The 21,185-nt window shown below is 37.0% G+C and overlaps 2 protein-coding genes across 2 annotated transcripts; both read right to left on the bottom strand.

Moving 5' to 3' along the window:
• Positions 1 to 302: 302 nt before the first annotated feature.
• LOC131011229 (probable pectate lyase 16) lies at positions 303 to 5,329 on the bottom strand. The gene is made up of 4 exons (XM_057939013.1): positions 4,589 to 5,329; positions 4,084 to 4,187; positions 2,551 to 2,689; positions 303 to 736 (listed from the first exon to the last, which is right to left on the bottom strand). Exons 1-4 carry the CDS (start codon positions 5,321 to 5,323, stop codon positions 518 to 520), a joined length of 1,197 nt encoding a protein of 398 aa, XP_057794996.1. The 5' UTR covers positions 5,324 to 5,329; the 3' UTR covers positions 303 to 517.
• Positions 5,330 to 13,205: 7,876 nt separating this feature from the next.
• On the bottom strand, positions 13,206 to 14,597 carry LOC131008004 (uncharacterized). The gene is made up of 2 exons (XM_057934909.1): positions 14,433 to 14,597; positions 13,206 to 14,264 (listed from the first exon to the last, which is right to left on the bottom strand). Exons 1-2 carry the CDS (start codon positions 14,595 to 14,597, stop codon positions 13,206 to 13,208), a joined length of 1,224 nt encoding a protein of 407 aa, XP_057790892.1.
• Between the last annotated feature and the right edge of the window lie 6,588 nt (positions 14,598 to 21,185).

A 21,185-nucleotide genomic window follows, 5' to 3' on the forward strand; every position in this document is an offset into this window, starting at 1 on the left:
TAAGTCATAGTGGGAGTACTAACATTCTTGATTGTGTGGTCCAGATTTGGACTTATATACTATGAGAGGAGTGGATACTATATGATCTCATCCCTATACATGTATTTTATACATGTAAAATATATCCATCTTATTGTAAATATAAAAACATGTACTACCTTCGTCTCACTTTACTCAACCTTATTTATTTTTCGGGCCGTTCCACCTAACTTGGCCTGTTTCCTTTTTTAATAATAAATTTTCACTACAATAAATATGAGTTCACATACTTTACGCTACCAAAATGGCCTAAGGGAAACGCATACTCCAAACTTATTAATAGTTATATAAATAATTTCTTTTGCCAAATCGATATAGGACATTTACATAAAATCACAAACATATCAAAAAGTTACAACGGGGCAAGCAGCAACTCATTCTCAACCCCCAAAAAACTGGAGCAAAGGAAAAATATATTGGAATAATTCAAAGTAGAGAAATTAAATTAGAAAACGACATGGTAGGGATTGTGGAAGGGTCAGCACTGTTGATGAGGTGAACAAAAGAGAGGGCCAGCATCAGATGTTAAAGCAGGAGCCATTGATCCCAAAGCGACTGCAAAGTTTTGTGATGGCAAATAATTTGGAGCAACACTCCCATATCCTGATGGCACAAAATACGCCCCATTTATGAATACGTCCTTCGTGGATCTCCATTTCCAGCTCTTCCAATTGTTCCTCGTCTCGCGTTTTGTCACCTGAATTAACCATTATGTCATCTTTAATATTTAAAAATTATGGTATAACGGAAATGGAAATATAGTAGTTGTATTTTAAGTGGAGATTGAGTCTCACAGTTTTTTATAAATAGGGAGTGGAAAGTTAATGGGTTATTTTCAGATATCGAAAGACCACAATTTTCAAAGACTTACCGAAATTAAAAGTAATTACAGAGTTTCTCTTTATACTTGTTATAGATAGTAATGTTATTTTGGAATACAAAAATATTTTGTGATATTACTTTCAGATGGTAATACTTCATCCGTCCACAAAATGAGTACTCATATTTTCTTTTTGGTCCGTTCATCAAATGAGTACTCATTTCCTTTTTCGGTAAGTGTACCTCAGACAACTCACTCATAATAAAAGTAGACACCTTATATCACTCACACATACTTAATCAATTTCTTAAAACCCGTGTTACCCTTAAATAGGTACTTATTTTGTGGACAGATGAAGTATTATTTATATGACGCAATATTCTTTTATATTTTTCGATCCCTTGGGGAAAATGACTTATTTAATGCTGTTCAATTTATTTAAACTCAACTGTTCACGAAGATAATAGGCAAATTCAATTCATTATTGATTTCTAGGGTTATTAAATCTGATGGGCCGCTCGAAAATGGGTTCTATGAAAAAATGAAGCCCAACAAAATCGGACCCCATAAACCTGATTTAAAGCTTAGGCCACAAATGCCCGCGGTTTCAGTTGGTATAGTTTTATGTATATGTTTCACTTGGTAATATCACAAAATGTTTATTTATCATGGTGTAGTAGTTTTACCTTTTAGGTGCATTCTCTTTAGTTGTAAATTTATCATGAAGAATGAAGAATAAATAAAATTTCACCCTTTAAATCCTTCCTTTTTTTTTTCCACATTCCGACTTGACCCTTACTCATTCCTCATTTACACTACAAAGGAGGGATAATATTATCCCTCCAAAATTATCCCTTCTTTGTAGTGTAAATGAGGAATGAGTAAGGGTCAAGTAGGAAATGTGAAAAAAAGAAAGGAAGGATTTAAATGGTGAAATTTTGTTTATCCTTTCTTTTTCATGATAAATTTACAACCAAAGAGAACGCACCCTTGTTCTTTTTAACTACTGGTCAAAGATTTGATTCTATCTCATCGCTTATATTCAATATTTAATTTTTGAAGTATTATATATTGAATATGGGCAAATTGATATATTGTATTGGTTTAATATGTGTGGAGCTAAATTGGATTAAGGTTTATTAGGCCTAATACCTTTTTGGGCCGGACTGGCCTGACCACTCACTTTTGCCGCCTCTAAATAACGACCATATTTATAATAAGAGTTGGAGAAAGAATTAAACATTTTTACCCTAAAAAAAATGGAACTCGTGATTTGAATTGCTAAATTTCAAATATCAAATAGTCACGTAGATGTATATTTTACTTATTCCGTCCATAAAAATATACAAAAAATAATTTTAAAAGAAAATGATACGAATTTTAATAGAATAAGTTGAGTGTATTGTGAATGGATAAGGAATCTCATTTAAAAAGTAATGTTAATAATAATAATTATTATTTGTATTGTGTGTGGAGAAAATGGTTCACTATGTCATAGAAAATTTCTAAATATGAAATGAATTAATTTTTATGAACGTAAAATGATAGAAAAGTAATATTTTTTATGGACGAAGAGAGTATAATATTAAAAAAAATGTTATGTATGTAAGACAACATTTTCTTGATATATACCGGCTATATATATATAGGGAATGTATATAGAGAGTCTCAAATAATTTTTTTTGACGCACCTCTTTAGCATGAGGTTGATTGGAAGCTGCAAAATAATTCCCCTCACTGAGTATAGTTGGATCGGCACTCCCACCAATGGCATACATTATCCACTCATCGTACCTGTTGTTGGCTACATGGGCGTAACCGTATCGAACTCTGCAAATCAAATACTATCTTTTTTAATATAAAATATATAAGGAATACTTTATTCACAAAGAGTGTGTGGTGGAATGAAGGACACGAATTTTAATTAAAAAGTTAGAAGATTTGATTTTAGTATTAAAGGATAGTATTTGGCTCACCAAATTATAAAAGTAAAAGTGGGTATTTTGTAAATATTGAATGTGAATGAGGTTTAAAGTATAAATGAAGTTTCTAAAAAAGGAAAACACACAATTTTGTGGACGGACGAAAATAGTAATAAACACACGAAGAGAGTATGTTAAATTTTTTTTAAAATAATTCACACAATAACTAAATTGAAGTAAGCTATAACGAAAAGACAACCTCTATATTAATGGGAATCGAACTAAAGACATAACCAAGTTTGCTTAATTAATCAAGTTGTAAATTTTGTGTTATAATTTTAAACCTATATAAGTAAGAAGGGATGCACAAAAAAAAAAAAAAAGCAAAGTACGTACCCATGCAAAATAATGGAAAAATGAATATTCATAATATACATACATATATATAATATATATAGTGTTAATGGGCAAAAATTTTGAAGTAGCCAAATTACTCTCTCTATATATATAGAGAGAGTAAAATTTTGAAGTAGCCAAAATGAAGCATAAAACACAATTTATGGTCACTCATTGAAAAAGATTAAACATAATATTTTGCCCCCTTTTTAACGATTTCGGACGTTTTTATCCTTAATGAAGCGGACCGGGTAGGATTAGGCACGTGAGTCGCATGTTGGGTCGGATTAGACACTTATGCCACTAATAGTGCCATAAGTGCCAAGATTTTACTTGGTTTTATTTTGGATTTTCATTGACACTTATGACACTAATAGTGCCATAAGTGCAAATGAAAATCCAATTAGTGCCATAAGTGCCAACGAAAATTCAAAATAAAACCAAGTAAAATTGTCCTTTTGGCACTAATAGTGCCATAAGTGCCAACGAAAATCTAAAATAAAATAAGGTAAAATGGTCATTTTGGCACTTATGGCACTAATAGTGACATATGTGCTATACATGACAGCACAAACACAGAAACAACAACAATAGAATGAATAAATCACGATGTGAAGAAGATGAAGCACATGAAACAAACAAACAAACAAAAAATTCGAAATGAATTATCTGAACCATAAATAGATAATCTAAACGGGAGAGAGAGAGAGAGAGAGAGAGAGAGGGTTAGACTAAATCTGACGGGAGATGGCTGGGCTGAGTCACGCAAGTAAAAAGGGTATAATAGACATACTGTCTAATGAATTGTCAAAATTTGATGTTTTAAGATTAGGGGCCAAAAATTGATTTTCATTCCTTATTATAGCCATCCGAGTGGATTGTTTCTATATATATATTCTTAATTACCTTGGCATTCTTTGCACCAATCCAGGGCCAAAGTGATTAAAAACTACCGTCACTTTCATGATTTTATCATCTGTAAATTCATCGTTATGTCCCAACAACATCACCTGAAATCAAATGTACCATATCCATTAACAAATAATGCTAAAATATTTTTGAGGATTAAGGTAGATAAATAAAATTAAAATAGTAGTATAGACTAATTATTGTTTATTAAGCTCTTGAATTTGATTTTACTGTGGCGAGTCTTTAATTATTTTTTATTTAACTGTAAATTTATATATAAAATCATGATAAAATGGAATTGAATATCTCAAGAGTCTGACTAAGACCTTGATAAATTTTATTTGATTCATATCCTAATGAAAAAGTGTAACCGAAAAATTTTTAATAATCAATAAAGATAAAAATACTCAATCACATATTTTTATCAATCTTGAAAAAATAATCATTTTTTAATGGGACTGTAAAATCGGATCGACAAAGGTGAATGAATTAATAATCATACCTTGTCATGCTGAGTGAAGTAATTGTTGGAAAGAGTAACAAAATTAGATGCATGTGTGACATCAAGGAGACCATCTGTGCAACTAGCAAGGTAGCAATGATCGATCCATATATTGGACGAACCAAGAATAGTAATAGCATCTCCATCGCTACCAAGCCTATGCCCGACATGATCCGGGCTACTCCGGACCAAGCCGGGCTTCCCGGGCTTGCAGTCGTGGATGCTAAGCCCATGGACTATAACGTGGCTCACGCCCTCGACAGTAATGCACGGCCCGTTTGATATCTCTACGCGGAACCCTCTACCATCAATGGTCTTATAACTATTCACGATCAACTCGTTTTCAAGAGTAATAGCCATGTCGCTTTCGAATATGATCCATAGTGGTTGGGCTTGGATTGCACCATAACGGAGCGTACCCGATTTAGGGTTAATCGGATCATCAGACGGGTCATTTACGACGTATATAGCCCCATTCTTCCCTCCCATGGCTCCACTGCCAAATCCTATGGCACAATCGGCTAATTTTTTCCGGGTTAGGATCCAATTTGGGTCGGGCCTCCAACATGAGTCGATTTTGTTCATCAACTTGCTAGTTGGGCGAGGATATGTAGGGATGTTAGAATGTGGTGACGTTTTGTTTTGAGTTTTATGATGAGATGAATGTGCAATATTTTTTGAAATGCAATAGGCAAATAGCCATGTAAGTATGAAAAGAGAAGTGTATTTTGCCATGGATGAGATTTGAGAAGAAAATATGAAATGTTGTATGATAAATAGGGAAGAAATTAAAGAGATTAGTTGTGGCTGCCATGTTTAGTAGGATTGTGGACTTTGATATCTTAACGTGTGAGCACGAGCTTTTGCTATTATAGGACTATGTATCATGTTATTATTATTATTATTATTATATTATTATTATTATTATTATTATTTAGTTTTGTTTTGTCGACTGTTGAGTATCTCCTCTTTTGGAGTGATTATTTGAGTTGTAAACTATACTATATGTAATCTACTTTTAATTTATTATTATCTCGTGACGACTTGTAATATATTATCTCCGAGATGCATTTGGGAAACATCTTTTCATTTCATATTCCAGAACTTGAGGACACGTGCCACGAAAACTAAAACCGACATTTCTTTTATATTATCAGTTTGCATATTTTTAAGTTAAAGAGAATTAGTGAGTATAATAAATTTAGATGATATCCAAAATTTCAGATATAAACATGTTAATATGATTCAGCCAAACTTAGACTTGCACACTTAACAAACCATTGACCAAGCCGAAGAGAGTTCCAAGTAGGGATGGCAATCGGGTACGACGGGTACAGATAGTGACTATCCATACCCATACCCACGAACTAAATGGATAGTGGTTGCTACCCACGAAACTATCCATGGATATCAAATGGTATCCAAACCCGCTACCCGCGGATACCCGCTACCCATTGGGTATCCGCGAAACCCGCTATCCGACGGGTATCCGTCACCCACTATCCGACGGATACCTGCTATCCGCCGGATACCCACGAAATAGAATTTAAATATAAATTTACAATAAATTTAATAGAAAAAAAATCAACACAAATAGCATAGTTCAAATCCACAAAGAACAATGTTTAAATTCAAATTCACAAAGAACAATGTTTAAATTCATCAACTAAAATATAAAATCCAACAAAGAACAATGTCTATAATTGCTCGACAGTAGAAATAGAACCCTCTTCATTAAACTCTTCATCTTCATCTTCAAGACAAGTCCAAAAGCTTCCATTCTTTCCTTGACCTATGAAATAAGCAATTATTTACATTAGATATATGAAATAAAAGATTAATTATAATTATAAATTTACATAACTTCGAGTTGATTTCGTAGCCAATTTTGAGTACACATTAATGCTTCTAATAGCTTTGGTTTGAGACGACTGCGGTGCTCAATATTAGACTTTGGGCTTTATTGTTTGGGCCTATTTTAAAATATAAAATACTAGCCCATAATCTCAAAATATGTATTTAAAGCCCATATTTTATAGAATTTTTTGTGGGTAATTGACGAGTAATTGACGGGTATTTTTCGCGGGTAAACGGGTTTCGCGGGTATGGATAGTAAGTATCCAAACCCATACCCACGAACTAAATGGATAGTGAATTGTACCCACGAAACTATCCGTGGATATCAAATGGTATCCAAACCCACCCTAATGGGTTCGGATTTTCGCGGATATCCACTACCCGCGGGTAGATTGCCATCCCTAGTTCCAAGCAGACATGCAAACAAGTTAGGAAATTGCCGCACCTATAATCAGTGCCGTACTCAGATTTTTTACACAGTGGAGTTCAATTAATCATAATTTTATAAATTTATATAAATATTTTTTTAATTAAAATTATAAATAAATAATGATATAATATAATTATATAACTCTTTAAATTATATCATAATATTATATATATATATATATATATATATATATATATATATATATATATATATAGGGTTAGGTTCAATGAAAAAGGCCTAAATGTAAGAAAGAAGAGGGAAGTAATCTCATCCGTTGATCTTATCTAATCTAACGGACATGATTTGTTCACGCCATGTTCAACGGATTTTTTCGTTGAACATTCGTAAACATATACAATATTTTTGGGGGTTCTGGGTTTCGACCCCCCATATGTTCAACGAAAAAATCTGTTGAACATGGCGTGAACAAATCATGTCCGTTAGATTAGATAAGATCAACGGATGAGATTACTTCTCTCTTCTTTCTTACATTTAGGCCTTCTTCATTGAACCTTGGCCTATATAGGGTTAGGTTATATATATATATATACTCCCTCCGTCCCATGAAGCAAGACCAAGTTTCATTTTTGATCTGTCTAACGAAATAAGACCAGTTCCTAAAAATAACAAAAAATTTACGCTTTATTCACTTTTTCACGCACCACAGTTTCTAAAAAGAACTAGGTCTTGCTTCATGGGACGGAAAGAGTATATAAGGATAACAACTTCTAAAAATAGTAAGTTATGTTTTCGCACCGAAATCACTTAACTGTTTTTTAAAATAATTATTTTTTTTTAAATTTATTTGTTTGTTTATTTCGTCTATTCGAGATGATACAAATATCTTTTTCTTATAATTTTTTTCTACTCATATTATTAAAATAAATTTTATTAAAAGAAGAAAAGGAAAACCTAAACCCTTGAAAGCACAGAGAAGCAAACTAAGGGCCGAGCCTCATTAAAACCTCAACTCGAGGAAAAAGAGTACTCGTCTACCGAAAAAAAACACAAACTGTGAGGGAGCGGAGTGAGACCACCTCAGAGACTCCGGCCTAACCATTGTCCCTAGGTTGTCTCGGCTACCCATCACAGAGAAAAAGCAAAAAAGACGAAGAGAAAACCAAAGCAAAAACCAGCAAAAATGCCAAACGAAAAACCAACCCAAGCGTCTGCTAGAGAACAGAAATAACTTCCAACAGTCAAGAAGCTTCATGTCCCAAACATCCGAAGACCAATGCTCTAAAAAGAGCGAGATACGGTGTATCGACGACCAAAACTCACTGCACTCAAGATCTCGACGCCAGACGGCAACGGTCCCGCCGGCGAAGCAACCGAAATAGGCCGAACTATCAGACCCCAGCCTTGAGCTCACCCAAGAGCTGAAAAAGAGCCTGAGAGCAGCCCCCCAAACCCAACAACTCTTAAGAAAAACCGCAGCAAGCCGCATCCCCCAACTGTATGACGAAAAACCCAAGAGAAAAAACTCATCAAAAGACGAAAGAGGCTCCAGCCACCTCTTAGAACAAACAACATCCAGCCAAAAACTCGCCAAAGACCACAACTCCACCCACCATCTGTAAATGTCGAGGTCCAAACTAAAGAAGAACCGAACCACCAACAGGAGGATCATTCTCCACACCCTCGAGCAACCAGAACTCAGCCCACTCCAACCCAGAAAGCATCCATAATGCTCGTAAAAGAGCGAGAAACGACGTATCAATGACCCAATCTCGCCGCTCTCAACAAAAGTTTGAGTCCGTTGGAATCTGCATGCCAACTGTTCGACAGAAAGTCTGAGTAGCTCAGCACAAGCGTTCCTCGTCCTGCGCATCAAGAAACCAGCGCCCATGCTGCTCCACTCCGAATGAAGCTCCAAGCAGACTCTCAAGCATTCCCACATCAGACCTCTTCCCCTCCGCACATCCAAGGACCATGTAAGACCCGGACCTCGCACTCTACATCTTGATACGAAGATGACTGTGAACCGCCATATCCATACGAACTGCATTCTTAATTTCATTAATCTCATGAGGCCACCAACCCTCAATTCTGCTGTCATTCGCCATAATATCCGCCGCTTTGTTTCCCTCACGATAAATGTGAGTAATTTGAAGATTAAAATCTTCAAGCAGTCTAAGCACTTCTCTCCAAGCTGCAAAATATCTCCAGGGAACCGAAGTGATACGGTTATGAAGAATGTGAACAATATAAGCCGAATCTGATTCCACCCAAAGATGTAACCAACTCCGCCAGTGGGCAATACGAATAACATAAATGACAGCCAGGAGCTCCGCTTCAAAAGCATATCCAATGCCGCCTTTAACGTGAAAACAACCACGAACCCAAGCCCAATTGTCACGAAACACGCCCCCAGCCGCGATTTTACCTGGAGAACCGAGTGCCGAACCGTCGGTATTGACCTTCATCCATTGCGTAGCAGGCGGCCACCAATGAACATTAATAATTTCAGGAGGGGGGGCTGCTCGAGAAGCAACCCCAAGCTGCCGCAGAACAATATAATCATCCCAAGAATTGTAAATATGTCCCATGCAAGGAAAAACGTTCTCCGTCTCAAGAAAAGTAGAACGAATAAACTTAACAGTAGCAAGCCTATTCCACTTAGCATTCTCGAAGATACAATGATTGCGAGCATTCCAAATAGTCCAAAGCATGGTGATAATACCAAGCTTCCAATAAGCTCCAATTTGTGGACTAAGCTCTCTGTTCCAAGAACACACCAGCATGCTGTGAATGTCGGGGCTAGCAAGGGCCTGTTCAAAACGAAACCAAGCGAAGAAATCTTTCCAAAGAGGCTCAATTTGGCTGCACTTCCAGAAAATGTGGTCAATCGTTTCCGCATTCTGAAAACAAAAAATACAGTAGTTAGGCATGATCATCCCGTGCTTGATAAGCCTATCATGTGTAGGAAGTCGGTTGTGTATTATACGCCAACAAGTAATGGATCTTCTGTCAGGAATATATTTCGCCCAAATCCAGTTTCCCCATAACACCGAGGGGTGTTGATTTCCATGATGTTTAAAAGCAAGCTTGGCCGTCACATCGCCATGAGTAGCAGGCTTCCAAAACCTCGTATCTTCTCCCTCCCCGATCGGAATCAGCAAAATGTCACAAACAATTTCGGGGTAGTTATTGACAAACTCCTGAGTAAAGTTCCAAACGCCCTCAAAGAAGTAATCAGCCACAGAGAAAGAGGGCTTTAAAGACGTAGGAAGGCCGCATTTTTCAGCAATAACATAACCAAGCCAGTCGTCCAACCAAAAATTAGTCATATGTCCAGACCCCACGTGACAGTAGGTGTCGTCCACAATGTCATCAATTTCATGACGAATACCCAACCAAATGGAAGAAGACGCCGTAATCGAAGACATACGGCTGTGAGCATTCAGATAACGGCTATGCATCAAATTATAACCAAACTCCTTCCCTTTGATTACGTTCCAAGCAAGCTTCATCAGAAAGCATTTATTCATCATCTCAAAGGAGCGAACTCCGAGACCCCCCTCTCCCTTGCTCGCACAAACCCTCGACCAGCTAACAGTACAAGTAGCCTTCTTGAGAATGCTACCGATCCAAAGGAAATTACGACATTTAGCATCGAGGTCTTTAATCAACGCTTTTGGCCACCTGTAAACTAACATGGAGTGAGTGACTGAGCTTTGGATAACCGACTTGATGAGGCACAGTCGACCAGCCATTGAAAGGTGCAGACCCTTCCATCGAGAAAACTTGTTGATAATACGGTCGTGAATGGCACGAAAATATAAAGCTCGGGCTCTGCCCTGAAAGATGGGAACGCCCAAGTAGTTAAACGGCATTAATCCCGGAGCAAAATGTAAAGAATTAAGAATGGGCCGTCTTAACTGAGTCGGGACCTTATCACCAAAGTAAATGAACGATTTTTCCACACTGCAAATCTGGCCCGAAATGTCACCATAATACCCCAAAATTCTCTTGATAGTGATGGCATTTTGTATAGAAGCTTTGCAAAAAATTAAGATATCATCGGCATAAAATAAATGAGTGGGAAAGGGCTGCAATTTAGTCATCATCATAGGCGCCAGATGTCCGGACGACACGCAATTTTGAAAAAGACAGCTGAGAACATCTTCGGTGATTCCAAAGAGAATCGGCGAAAGGGGGTCCCCTTGTCTTACTCCCCGAGAGCAAGCAAAATAGCCCCAAGAATTACCATTGCAAAGAATCGAAATCCGAGCAGAGTGCAGAATCACATTAATCCAATCGACGAACCTCTGTTGAAAGCCCAAGACCTTAAGCACATTAATCAGAAAATCCCAATTAAGCGTGTCAAAAGCCTTCTTGATATCAATCTTGCAAGCCATGTTCAGACCTTTGTTCGTACGTCTCATACAATTAACTCCCTCAGAACCAAGCATGATACAATCGTGTATAGAACGGCCTTGAATGAAACCAAACTGGTTACTAGAAACATAAATCGCCGCCACCTTGCTCAAACGAACCGCCAAAACCTTAGCAATAATCTTGAAGAAAAAATTCGATAAAACAATCGGCCTAAGGTCCATAACCGTAGTGATATTATCCTTTTCAGGAATAAGGATTAAAGTATTGGCGTTGCATCCGGAAGGCAGATAATTATTCAGAAAGAACGCGCGAACTGCCGGAATAACGTCATCTTTGATAATAGACCAGCAACTTTGAAAAAACTTACCAGAGAAGCCATCCGGTCCAGGAGCACTCATCGCATCCATATCAAAAACCGCAGCCATAATTTCAGCTTCGTCCGGAATACTACAAAGCTCATCATTATGAATGTCCGAGATAACATGATCCAAAATAGCTTCAATGTGAACAATGTTACTATCAATGGATCCAGGATCCTGGAAAAGATTAGAGAAAAACTGTGTCACATGTCGGGCAATCGCTTCCTCATCATGAACAATGTTGCCGTCGATCTCAAGACTCTCAATGCTCCTGTGTAACCTCTTGTGGCGAAGCATATTATGGAAGAAAGAAGTATTTCTGTCGCCATCTTGTAACCATTTTACCCTACTCTTCTGCTGGAGGAAGCAAGCCTTTTTAGTAAGAGTAACATTAATCCTGGCTTGAGTCTGGATTTCTTTATTGAAGAGCTCATCCGAATAACCATTCTCCGAGATCAACGTTTGAACCTCCAAAAGATCCTGCTGCTGCTCAGCCAACATCATGTCCACATTACGAAATGTGTTCCTGTTCCAGTCTTTCAAACGAGCTCTGAGTCTTTTCAGCTTAGTCATAACCTTGAAAATGGGGCAATTGGTATCAACATCTTCATTCCAAGACAACTGCACCATCTCCTGAAAATCCGGATGTAGAGTCCACATATTAAGAAATCTAAAAAACCGTCTACGGGGAGCTTGAGAAAATTGGCATTTCAGAATCAAAGCCGAGTGATCTGAGGTATTTCTGGGCAAAGCTTGTGTGTGGACGTTGCTCCAAAGATCTGCAAAATCAGCTGAGAATAAAGCCCTATCAAGCACCGATTCTGAATGCCGAGGCATGAATCTCCTTCCAGACCACGTGAACTTCAGGCCTGAGGTGGGAGACTCGATAAACGAGGTAGCTTCAATAAACTCACAAAACTCTCTATAGGCCATGCCATTGGGGCGAACTGTGCTGATCCGTTCATGCGAGCCTTTAACAGCGTTGAAGTCCCCGATGAAGACCGTATTACCATCAGTAAAGTTTAGTAAATCCAACCATAACGAGCGTCTTTGGATATAACAGTTGGAACCATGAATGATGCCAATTCTAAACTGAACCTGTTGCCATTTACAGTTAGCAACAATAACCTGATCAGAATCGAAGACAACATCAATATCCACGTCTGGATGAGAACAAAGCCAAATGTTAGGCTTCATGTTCGTCCTGTGATTTTGGTAGCAGGCAACCATGTTAATGGATGCCCAAAAAGAGGAAGGAACCTTATTAATCTTAATCTTAGGCTCAATAATGCCCAAAATAATCGGAGAGAAAGAAGCACAGTGCTCCTTGATCAGTCGTTTGGTTTCATCCGTGAGACCGCAGATATTCCAAACGAGAACGTTCATGACAAACTTATAGCAATGACGTAGAGGAGGGAGCACCCCTCTCTACTTCTTCAGCCCAACGTCCAGCAGCAAGGTTGGACATGGATTTGGCACTGTTGGAGCCTCCTTTGTCGATGACAAAATCTCTGGGATTCTGGCCCATGTCCAGCGCGGATTGAAGTTTTGAATGAATTAAGTCAGCGGCTTTGGGGTTCGGAGCAACCTTAGTCTCCGATTTCCTTAGACGGCCTTTAATGCTTTCCTCCTATATTTGTATTGGTTTTTTCCCAGCTCCGGGAGGGCGACCTCTTCTCTTTGGCTCCATAATCATCTGAGTCACACGCTGGGTGCGTATCGTGTGGTCAATCGCCTTTAAAGCAACCTCTTTCTCCACAGATTCTCTAGGCTCATCCCTCAGCTCCGATCCAGTCTGATGCGGTTCGACCTCCAGAACCAACTGCCTCGTATCAACTTCACGATCATTCTCATTATCCACCTCCTTCTCCGCATCCCCTTTACTTAAATCCTGAGTTTTTTCAACCAAGGTTTCAAGAATATCCGGACCGTATTGCTCTTCCTCATCTTCTTCCGAAACTTCCTCCTCGGTAATCAAAGCAGCGAACTGATTCTGCTCCACAGAGTGTTGTTCCGTTTGTTGTTCCGGTTGTTTTTGTTTCCAATTACTCACTTTTTTCGGTTGTTTGAAGGAAATATCCTGCTCAGTTCCAGTCGTGGTCTCCCCCATAACTTGCCCTCGAGGTTCCTTGCTCGCTTTATTGTTGTCCGGCTTGCTTTTCTTGCATTTGTCCAGATTATGTCCTGTAATTTTGCAGTTAGTGCAATAAAGAGGAAGCTGCTCATAAACAAAGTCCACATAGAATGACATAACATCACAATCTATTGTCATGGAATCGATCGAAGGGACAGATAAGTCGATTTCAACAAGCATTCGAGCAAAACTTCCGACGTCCTTACTGGCAGAGGCTCCATCAAGTTTAATAGGAAATCCAAGCGTCCTACCAATAGCAGCAAAAACTTCCGGATGCCAATATTCCACTGGCATATTATAGATACGTATCCAGACTTGACATAACGAAGAATTTTCCTTGTACGGATCAAAGTTTCGAACCCATTCACGAATCCGAAGAGATCCAACAGCAAGATCCCAAACCGTTTTGTCCTTGGCAATATCCTTATCAATCTGATTAGCAAACTTCAACGTGAAATATCCCTTGCCCATAGGGATTAGTTGCCATTCTTCCCGCAGGCTCCAGATTTTCTGTAGTTCAGTTTTGATCTCTTGTGTTGATCTCGGTTTGTCTCCCTTTTGAAGAATTAGACGACCAATAGCAGCATATTTGAATTCCTCCAAATTTTTTTCCACAAGGGCTTTTGGGATGGAAAGCGAGAAGCCGTTTCCCGTCTTCTCCGCAGAAAGCGACGTGAACTTATGTATGAGAAGATCCGGCTTTCATTGAATCTTCTTGTGCACCACAGCAGAATAGGTTTTCTTCTGCTTTTCATTGCTTGGGAACGACGGCAGTTCGGCTGTTTTCTCAGTAGTACTAGCAGTTCCTACAGAGGAAGGAACAAGGTTGTTGGGTTGCGGCGAGGTGGCCGCCGTACAAGCGGCATCGGCGGGCTCCATCATGTCCATCATAATCGGACGGCGAAACCAGAAGCACTAGGTCTAGGGTTTCTCGTCATGCTTCTCCAAAGAAATATATATATTTTTTTTCTACTCATATAATTAATCACATTTTCATGATTTGTAGTTTTTATTTTAAAATGAATTTGTAGCCTACCCTATGTGACCATATTAAATAATAACATATTTTTATCTGATCATAAAGTATATGTATATAAAATATTTAATATATATAAATAAATTTATCAAAATATTTATAGATAAGATTTATGATCATATATGAACTTTTAACATGTGTATTTATTTATCTTTCTTTCATGAATATTTAGTCAACAAATATAAATAAAAGGGTTAATTGCCGCAAAATTCAAAAGCTTTTTGAAAATTCGCGATATTCTCATCAACTTCAAAATCGGCGTATGAATACATGAATTGAGAATTCGTTCTTAATGTTCCCAAAATTAAAAAATCCGGCGAGATGACATGGCAAATACCCATGACATGTCAATTTCATGCCAAATCAGCTATGACATGTCATTTTTTTAATTTTTTAATAATTTTATTTATTTATAATTAATTTTAAAAAAAATAAAAGTCATCTTCCCTAACCCATCCCCAAACACCCCCCAAACCTACCCCCTTCCCCAACCGCCGGCGCCACCCCAACCCCCCCAAACCTACCCCCTTCCCCAACCGCCGGCGCCACCCCAACCACCACCTCCCAAACACCCGGCCTGCAAACACCCCAAGCCTACCTCATTCCCCAAACCCCGTCCACCTCCTCCATCTACCCATGTCGCCGCCTCATCCACCCACGCCGCATCCGTCCACCTCCGTCAGTCGCCTCTTTCTCTCTCCATTTCCGGCTCGTCAACAGCCCTCGCCCAATTTCATCCCCATTTTAGTTTGTGGATTTGGGGATTTGTTGATTTAGGGATTTTTGGATTTGGGGATCTAGGGATTTTTTGGTTTGTTGTACGTGTATGTGGAGTTTCCGTCCATAGCGGTAGTGGGAGGAGCAATGGCGGCGGCAACTGTAGGGGTGTTTTGGTCTAGCGGCGGTGGCTATTGCTGCTGTGAAAATTGATGTGGAATCGGCGGCGGCGGTGGTGGAAGTTGAGGTGGAATCGGTGGTGGTGGCTTCAGATGGGCGGTGGCTTGAGATGGGTGGCAGTAGGGGTGTTGTGGTCTCGGCGGCAGTGGTGGTCTGGTGGCTGGAAGTCCGGAGCCCGGCAGCGGTGGTTGGAATTGAAAATCAAGATTTTTTGTTTTTTTTTTAATTGTAGTTGGAAATTAAAACGACGTCGTTTTGATTAAAACTAAACGACGTCGTTCCTTTGGCCGGCCGACATCGCCACGCTGGACATTCCGGTGTCCATGTCAGCTTCAAATTGGGGGGATTTTTTAATTTTGGGAATATTAAGAACGGATTCTCAATTCATGTATTTATTCGCCGATTTTGAAGTTGGTGAGAATATCGCGAATTTTCAAAAAGCTTTTGAATTTAGCGGCAATTAACCCTAAATAAAATTATGAACATTTAAGATTAACATATGTGGGACCATTTTTCCACTCATTTAATGTATAACTAACTTTTATTAAAACTTGTGTCCTTCTCCCTTAAGAAGATGTTTCAGGGACGTATGGAGTATATAATAACGACTACATATTGTCGTAATTAATAACTTTTATTTTCAATTATTTTCATATATAGTTTTTAAAAATGATATGTATAAATGATATATCATATTTATGAATTGATAATTTTGAATCAACAATTATTAATTAATGTTACAATGACATAACTCATGACAACAAACTAATTTTAATAGTTTAATTGAATGTTATAACTTCTATAGTGGCATGTAATAAACTTAAGAAGATTTATTTATATATAATTAATAATATATTATTTTATATAAATAATATATTCCATACAATAAATGTGTATATATATTTATTGATTTTAATCTATAATAGATAAGATATTATAGTCGATGAATGTTCATTAACTTAATCTAATATATATCTATATATAATAATGGTATAGAAGGGGCAAAAACATCCAAATATTCTAAATTATAATTGTTTAAACAAAATAACGCATAATATCAATATTATATATAATCAAAGTAGTTCATTAAAAGTAATTTGTCACTCACATCCGCAAACATAACAAATTAAATTTTCAATTTTAAAAATTTGAGGACATTATAGAGTAGTACCTCTCAATCAAGACAAGTGATTTACTACATTTGTTACCAACTTTATAATTTTGCAGTAGAAAATACAAATTAAGAGGTGAGTAGAATTTAAAAAATTAGAATGAAATCAAAATCGTTATTACAATTTGAACTTATGAAGATGATCAATTTTTTTCTCACGTAACATGAAGCGTCTATTTCTATATAAAAAAAAAGTAAGAATGTGAAAATGTCAATTCAAAATAATTTCACTTAATTGAACTTTAAAAACTCATTTACTTTCTTCAAAAAAATCTTAAACTTTAATATTATTTTATGGCATTTTCCTTGTTCAATTTCTTCCATTAAAAAAACTAATTCACTTTGGTTTCATTCATCTAAAACTTCTCATTTCTATTGTCCTTCCGTACTGATAAAAGGGCTAATTGCCATAAAATTTACATACTTTTTGTTTTTGGGTTTTTTCCCATGATCAAAATTTTTTACTTGAAAATACATAAATTGGAAAACTGATAGGGAATTTCCCCTGCATTCGTTTTCCGGTCACCGCCGAAATGACTCAGATCCAATGTGTTGAAATTTAGTCCAGGTGTTAAGTTTAAAACATGACATGGACGCAACATAAGATAAAATTTCTATCTGCGCAATTCTCCTAAAATCAGAAAACCCTAAGGAAAGCAATTACAATTACAATTTTCCTTCTGTGCATTTCTCGCTGCTGCACCGGATCGAGATGTCGTGCGCGCCGTCATCGTCGCAGAACGTACACCGTGCTGCCGGAGAAATGCTCATGCCGCGAAACCAGCGCGAATTTTCCCGCATTCTTGTCCGCGAACTCGTGATCCTTGTCGCCGAGGACGAGGCCGAGCTCGGAGTCGACGACGACGGCGACGTAGAAGTCATCGATGGACTCCAGGCCGGGCTGGTAGAGGGCCGTGGAGAGGTCCCAAAAGAGGTCGGAGGAGGAGGAGGAGGAGCGGAGCTGCAACGATATTGGCCTTTGGATTTTCGGAACAAACGATAATTGGTGGAGATTTTAAAGGCGGTGGAGGGATCGTCGGCCAACTGAGAAATTGTAATTGCTTTCCTTAGGGTTTTCTGATTTTAGGATAATTGCACAGATGGAAAATTTAGCTTATGTGGCGTCCATGTCATGTTTTAAACTTAACACCTGAACTAAATTTCGACACATTAGATCTGAGTCATTTCGGCGGTGGCCGGAAAACGAATGCGGGGGAAATTCCCTATCAATTTTTTAATTCGTGTATTCTAAAGTAAAAAAATTTGGTCATGGGAAAAAACTCAAGAATCGAAAAGTATGTGGATTTAGCGGCAATTAACCCTTGATAAAATATATTCTATCTATTTCAATTAAATAGACTTATTTTTCTTTTTGAGATGTTCCAAAAATATAGGTCGATTTTCATGAAAGGTAATGCATTTTTAAATCGTTTACTAATATATCTCTATTTAATTCTTTGATTAACTCTAGCATTAATGTATCGCCAAATAATAAATATGAGCATATTGGGAAGTTACTTGTAAAATTTTTTTTTCCAATGATTTTTTTAATTCCTGTGCAAAATTCAACGAGCCTATATAATTGGGACGAATAAAATATTTTTAAAAAAGTCAGCGTTGTATAATATACACCAAGAAATAAAAGTTCTAGAAAATCTTTTTTGCTAATATGCATATAAAGTAAGGTTTAGAAAATCTTTCTTGCTTAGTAGAAACCCGAAATAAAAAAATATATGGATATTTTGATGGACATTTTAACTAACTAATAATGATCGTTGATAAAAATATATTGTTAATGGAGATATTGGTCATTGATTTGACTCACATAGAACTATAAAAAGTTATCTTTATTTAAACCCAGTATTAGCGAGATCTATTTTATATAAGTTAAAAATATTATGAATTTTATCATTTAAGTTATGAAAATACTACTAATGCTCTCTTCGACTCCATCAAACAAACAAAATGCGGTCGCAGGTACGTGACATTCGCCGGCGGATGAACTGGAACCGGATGGAGCTAAATCGTCTGGAGAAGAAGAAGCAGAACGCGGTTGGAAGGAAATAGACTCTGCTGGGGCTGAAACTCGAAGTGGCGGCCGAAAAAGCTAGGGAGCTAAACTATGAGATGTATCGCTGGTTGCTCCCTCACATGTCTCTGGACCGCTTGGAGGTCCGCTCGTTCATAGATGTGGAGACAGTGCGTTACTTGATTGACGAGCAAGAATTCAATTTCGGTGTTTGGGCTAACGGGAATAAGTTGAAGGCTGCGACGCTCGAGAAGATGGCGGATCGGGCAACTTACTTGGAAATTGATTTTGTGATCATCGTCTAATCTAGTCGTTGCTATGTTTTGACTGCTCCTAAAACTATGCTATGTAATAATGCAGTCAATATGAAGTTTTCATGATGATGAATTTACAGTATGTAGTTTTAATCTGACGATGAATTTTGACATTTTTTTAGGTTTTGTGTTTATGCGCTTAAAAAACTGAAAATATTACTAATTTTATTATAGTTCTATAATATTAAAAGATATTCAACTTCAAAAAATATAAATTACTTATACTTTTTGTTTTATTTGGTAATGAAGGTCAAATAACTTTTCTTTTACGCTCTAAGAAAATTCATCAATTTCCCTTAGTCTAGTGTAAAAACGCACAAAAAAACAAAAACTCCAAATTAAGAAAATAAAGAAGAGAATAGGTTCCCAAAAACTTGGAGACGAACTCTAAATCTAACTGACGAAATTTTGGAGACGATGGATTCTGAATCTGACTCCAACGGTTTAGACGATGAGTCTGAAGAAGAACAGACACTAAAGCTGAAGACGACGTCGAAAATCCCTTCAACTTTGATTCTGACTTCGAGTTGTTTGTTGTCGCTGACGTGGAACCTGCATTCCTTAAGGTTACAGAGCTGAAGGAGTTTTCTCCAACAAATGATTATATGATTCTTACCATGTGGAGTCTTTCAAAAGATTATATGCCGAAGCTACATGATATACATAAAAGTTTACTTGACATTCTAATGAAATGGTGGTCAATCTGGCCACAATTTTTCATAATCTCAAATTGAGACGGAGACGAAGACATTTAATCGATTATACGCTGTGAAAAAAAGTAGGATGATGCCTGAATTTGAGGATGAGGGATTCGCTAAAGTTTTGACGTATGATAGCATCCCAATGCAATTTCTGTTAAGTCAAGAGGATATCCAAATTAAGATTACATGGAACTATTTATCCTAAGTAAAGAAGATATCCAAATTAAGAAGATAATTCTATTAAGTCAAGAAGATATCCAAATTAAGAGAACGGTGAACTCGATGTTGCAATTTTCCTTACCGAGGATAATCCTAATGGCAATAGGAACGCCGAATACAAATGTTGTAGTATATGCCAGACCTCCTTCTCCCGCCCCTTTTTCCTGTTTGTCACAGCCCGAAACTAATTTTTTTATTTGAAATTATTTATCATTAAATTATTTGAATTTAAATTATTATGAAGTCCTTGAAAATTTTATTTTATGTTCGATTTATGAATTTTTCTAGTCGCGCCCCTAGTTAGATGCAAGACTTTAAATTAGAGATTATATCTATAAATATGAAAACTTATATTCTAGACATTTTAATTTAATTTGAGCCTAAATAGAAATATTTTTCAGCCTATCTAGATTGAGCCATATTTATTTTGTTTAGTTAAGATTGTATATATATTTTTCAGGCCCATTTTTATCACTACAATTTTAAATTTCATTCTAGCCCACATATTTTTATAAAATACTTAAACTTTGACTTTTATTTTATGAGAGATTAACGTGTTGTACCTATATTAAGCCACATAAGCTGCTCAGCCATGTGTCACTCTACAATTCGCCACATTTAAACCAATCGTTTTCCATACATTTTACTTTCCTGAAAGAAATTTGTCAAAGTGCTCTTTTGTTCTCCGCTCTATACTCAACAAAAGTAGCTTCTCTTCTCAGGGTGCCTCCAACGGTGTAAATTTTCAGCTCCCAAATTTGAGAACCAGCATTGGAGAAAACAAGAAGTTAAGAACCGATTTCTTCAAATAAATTGAGAAACTTGCTCCCAACTTGCACCCAGTTTCTTGTCAGATTGGTGGGTCTCCCTTCCTTTTTTTATGGTTGAACTGAAACAAACCATGCATTTAATTCCTTTTTTCACTTCTTTTTCCTTTTCTTTATCGATAGTTTCACTTCTTTCTTTTCGTTTTGTGTGTATATTATTTTAAGATTTAAAATTAAATATAGAATTTTATTATATTATGTGGGACCCTAAAAAGTAAGAAACTGGTTTATTATTGGAAAAGATGCTAGAGAAAAAAAAATAAGTGAGTTTCTAAAGCTGAT

The sequence above is a fragment of the Salvia miltiorrhiza genome, chromosome 2 (assembly GCF_028751815.1).
Source record: "Salvia miltiorrhiza cultivar Shanhuang (shh) chromosome 2, IMPLAD_Smil_shh, whole genome shotgun sequence".
NCBI classification, from domain to species: domain Eukaryota; kingdom Viridiplantae; phylum Streptophyta; class Magnoliopsida; order Lamiales; family Lamiaceae; genus Salvia; species Salvia miltiorrhiza.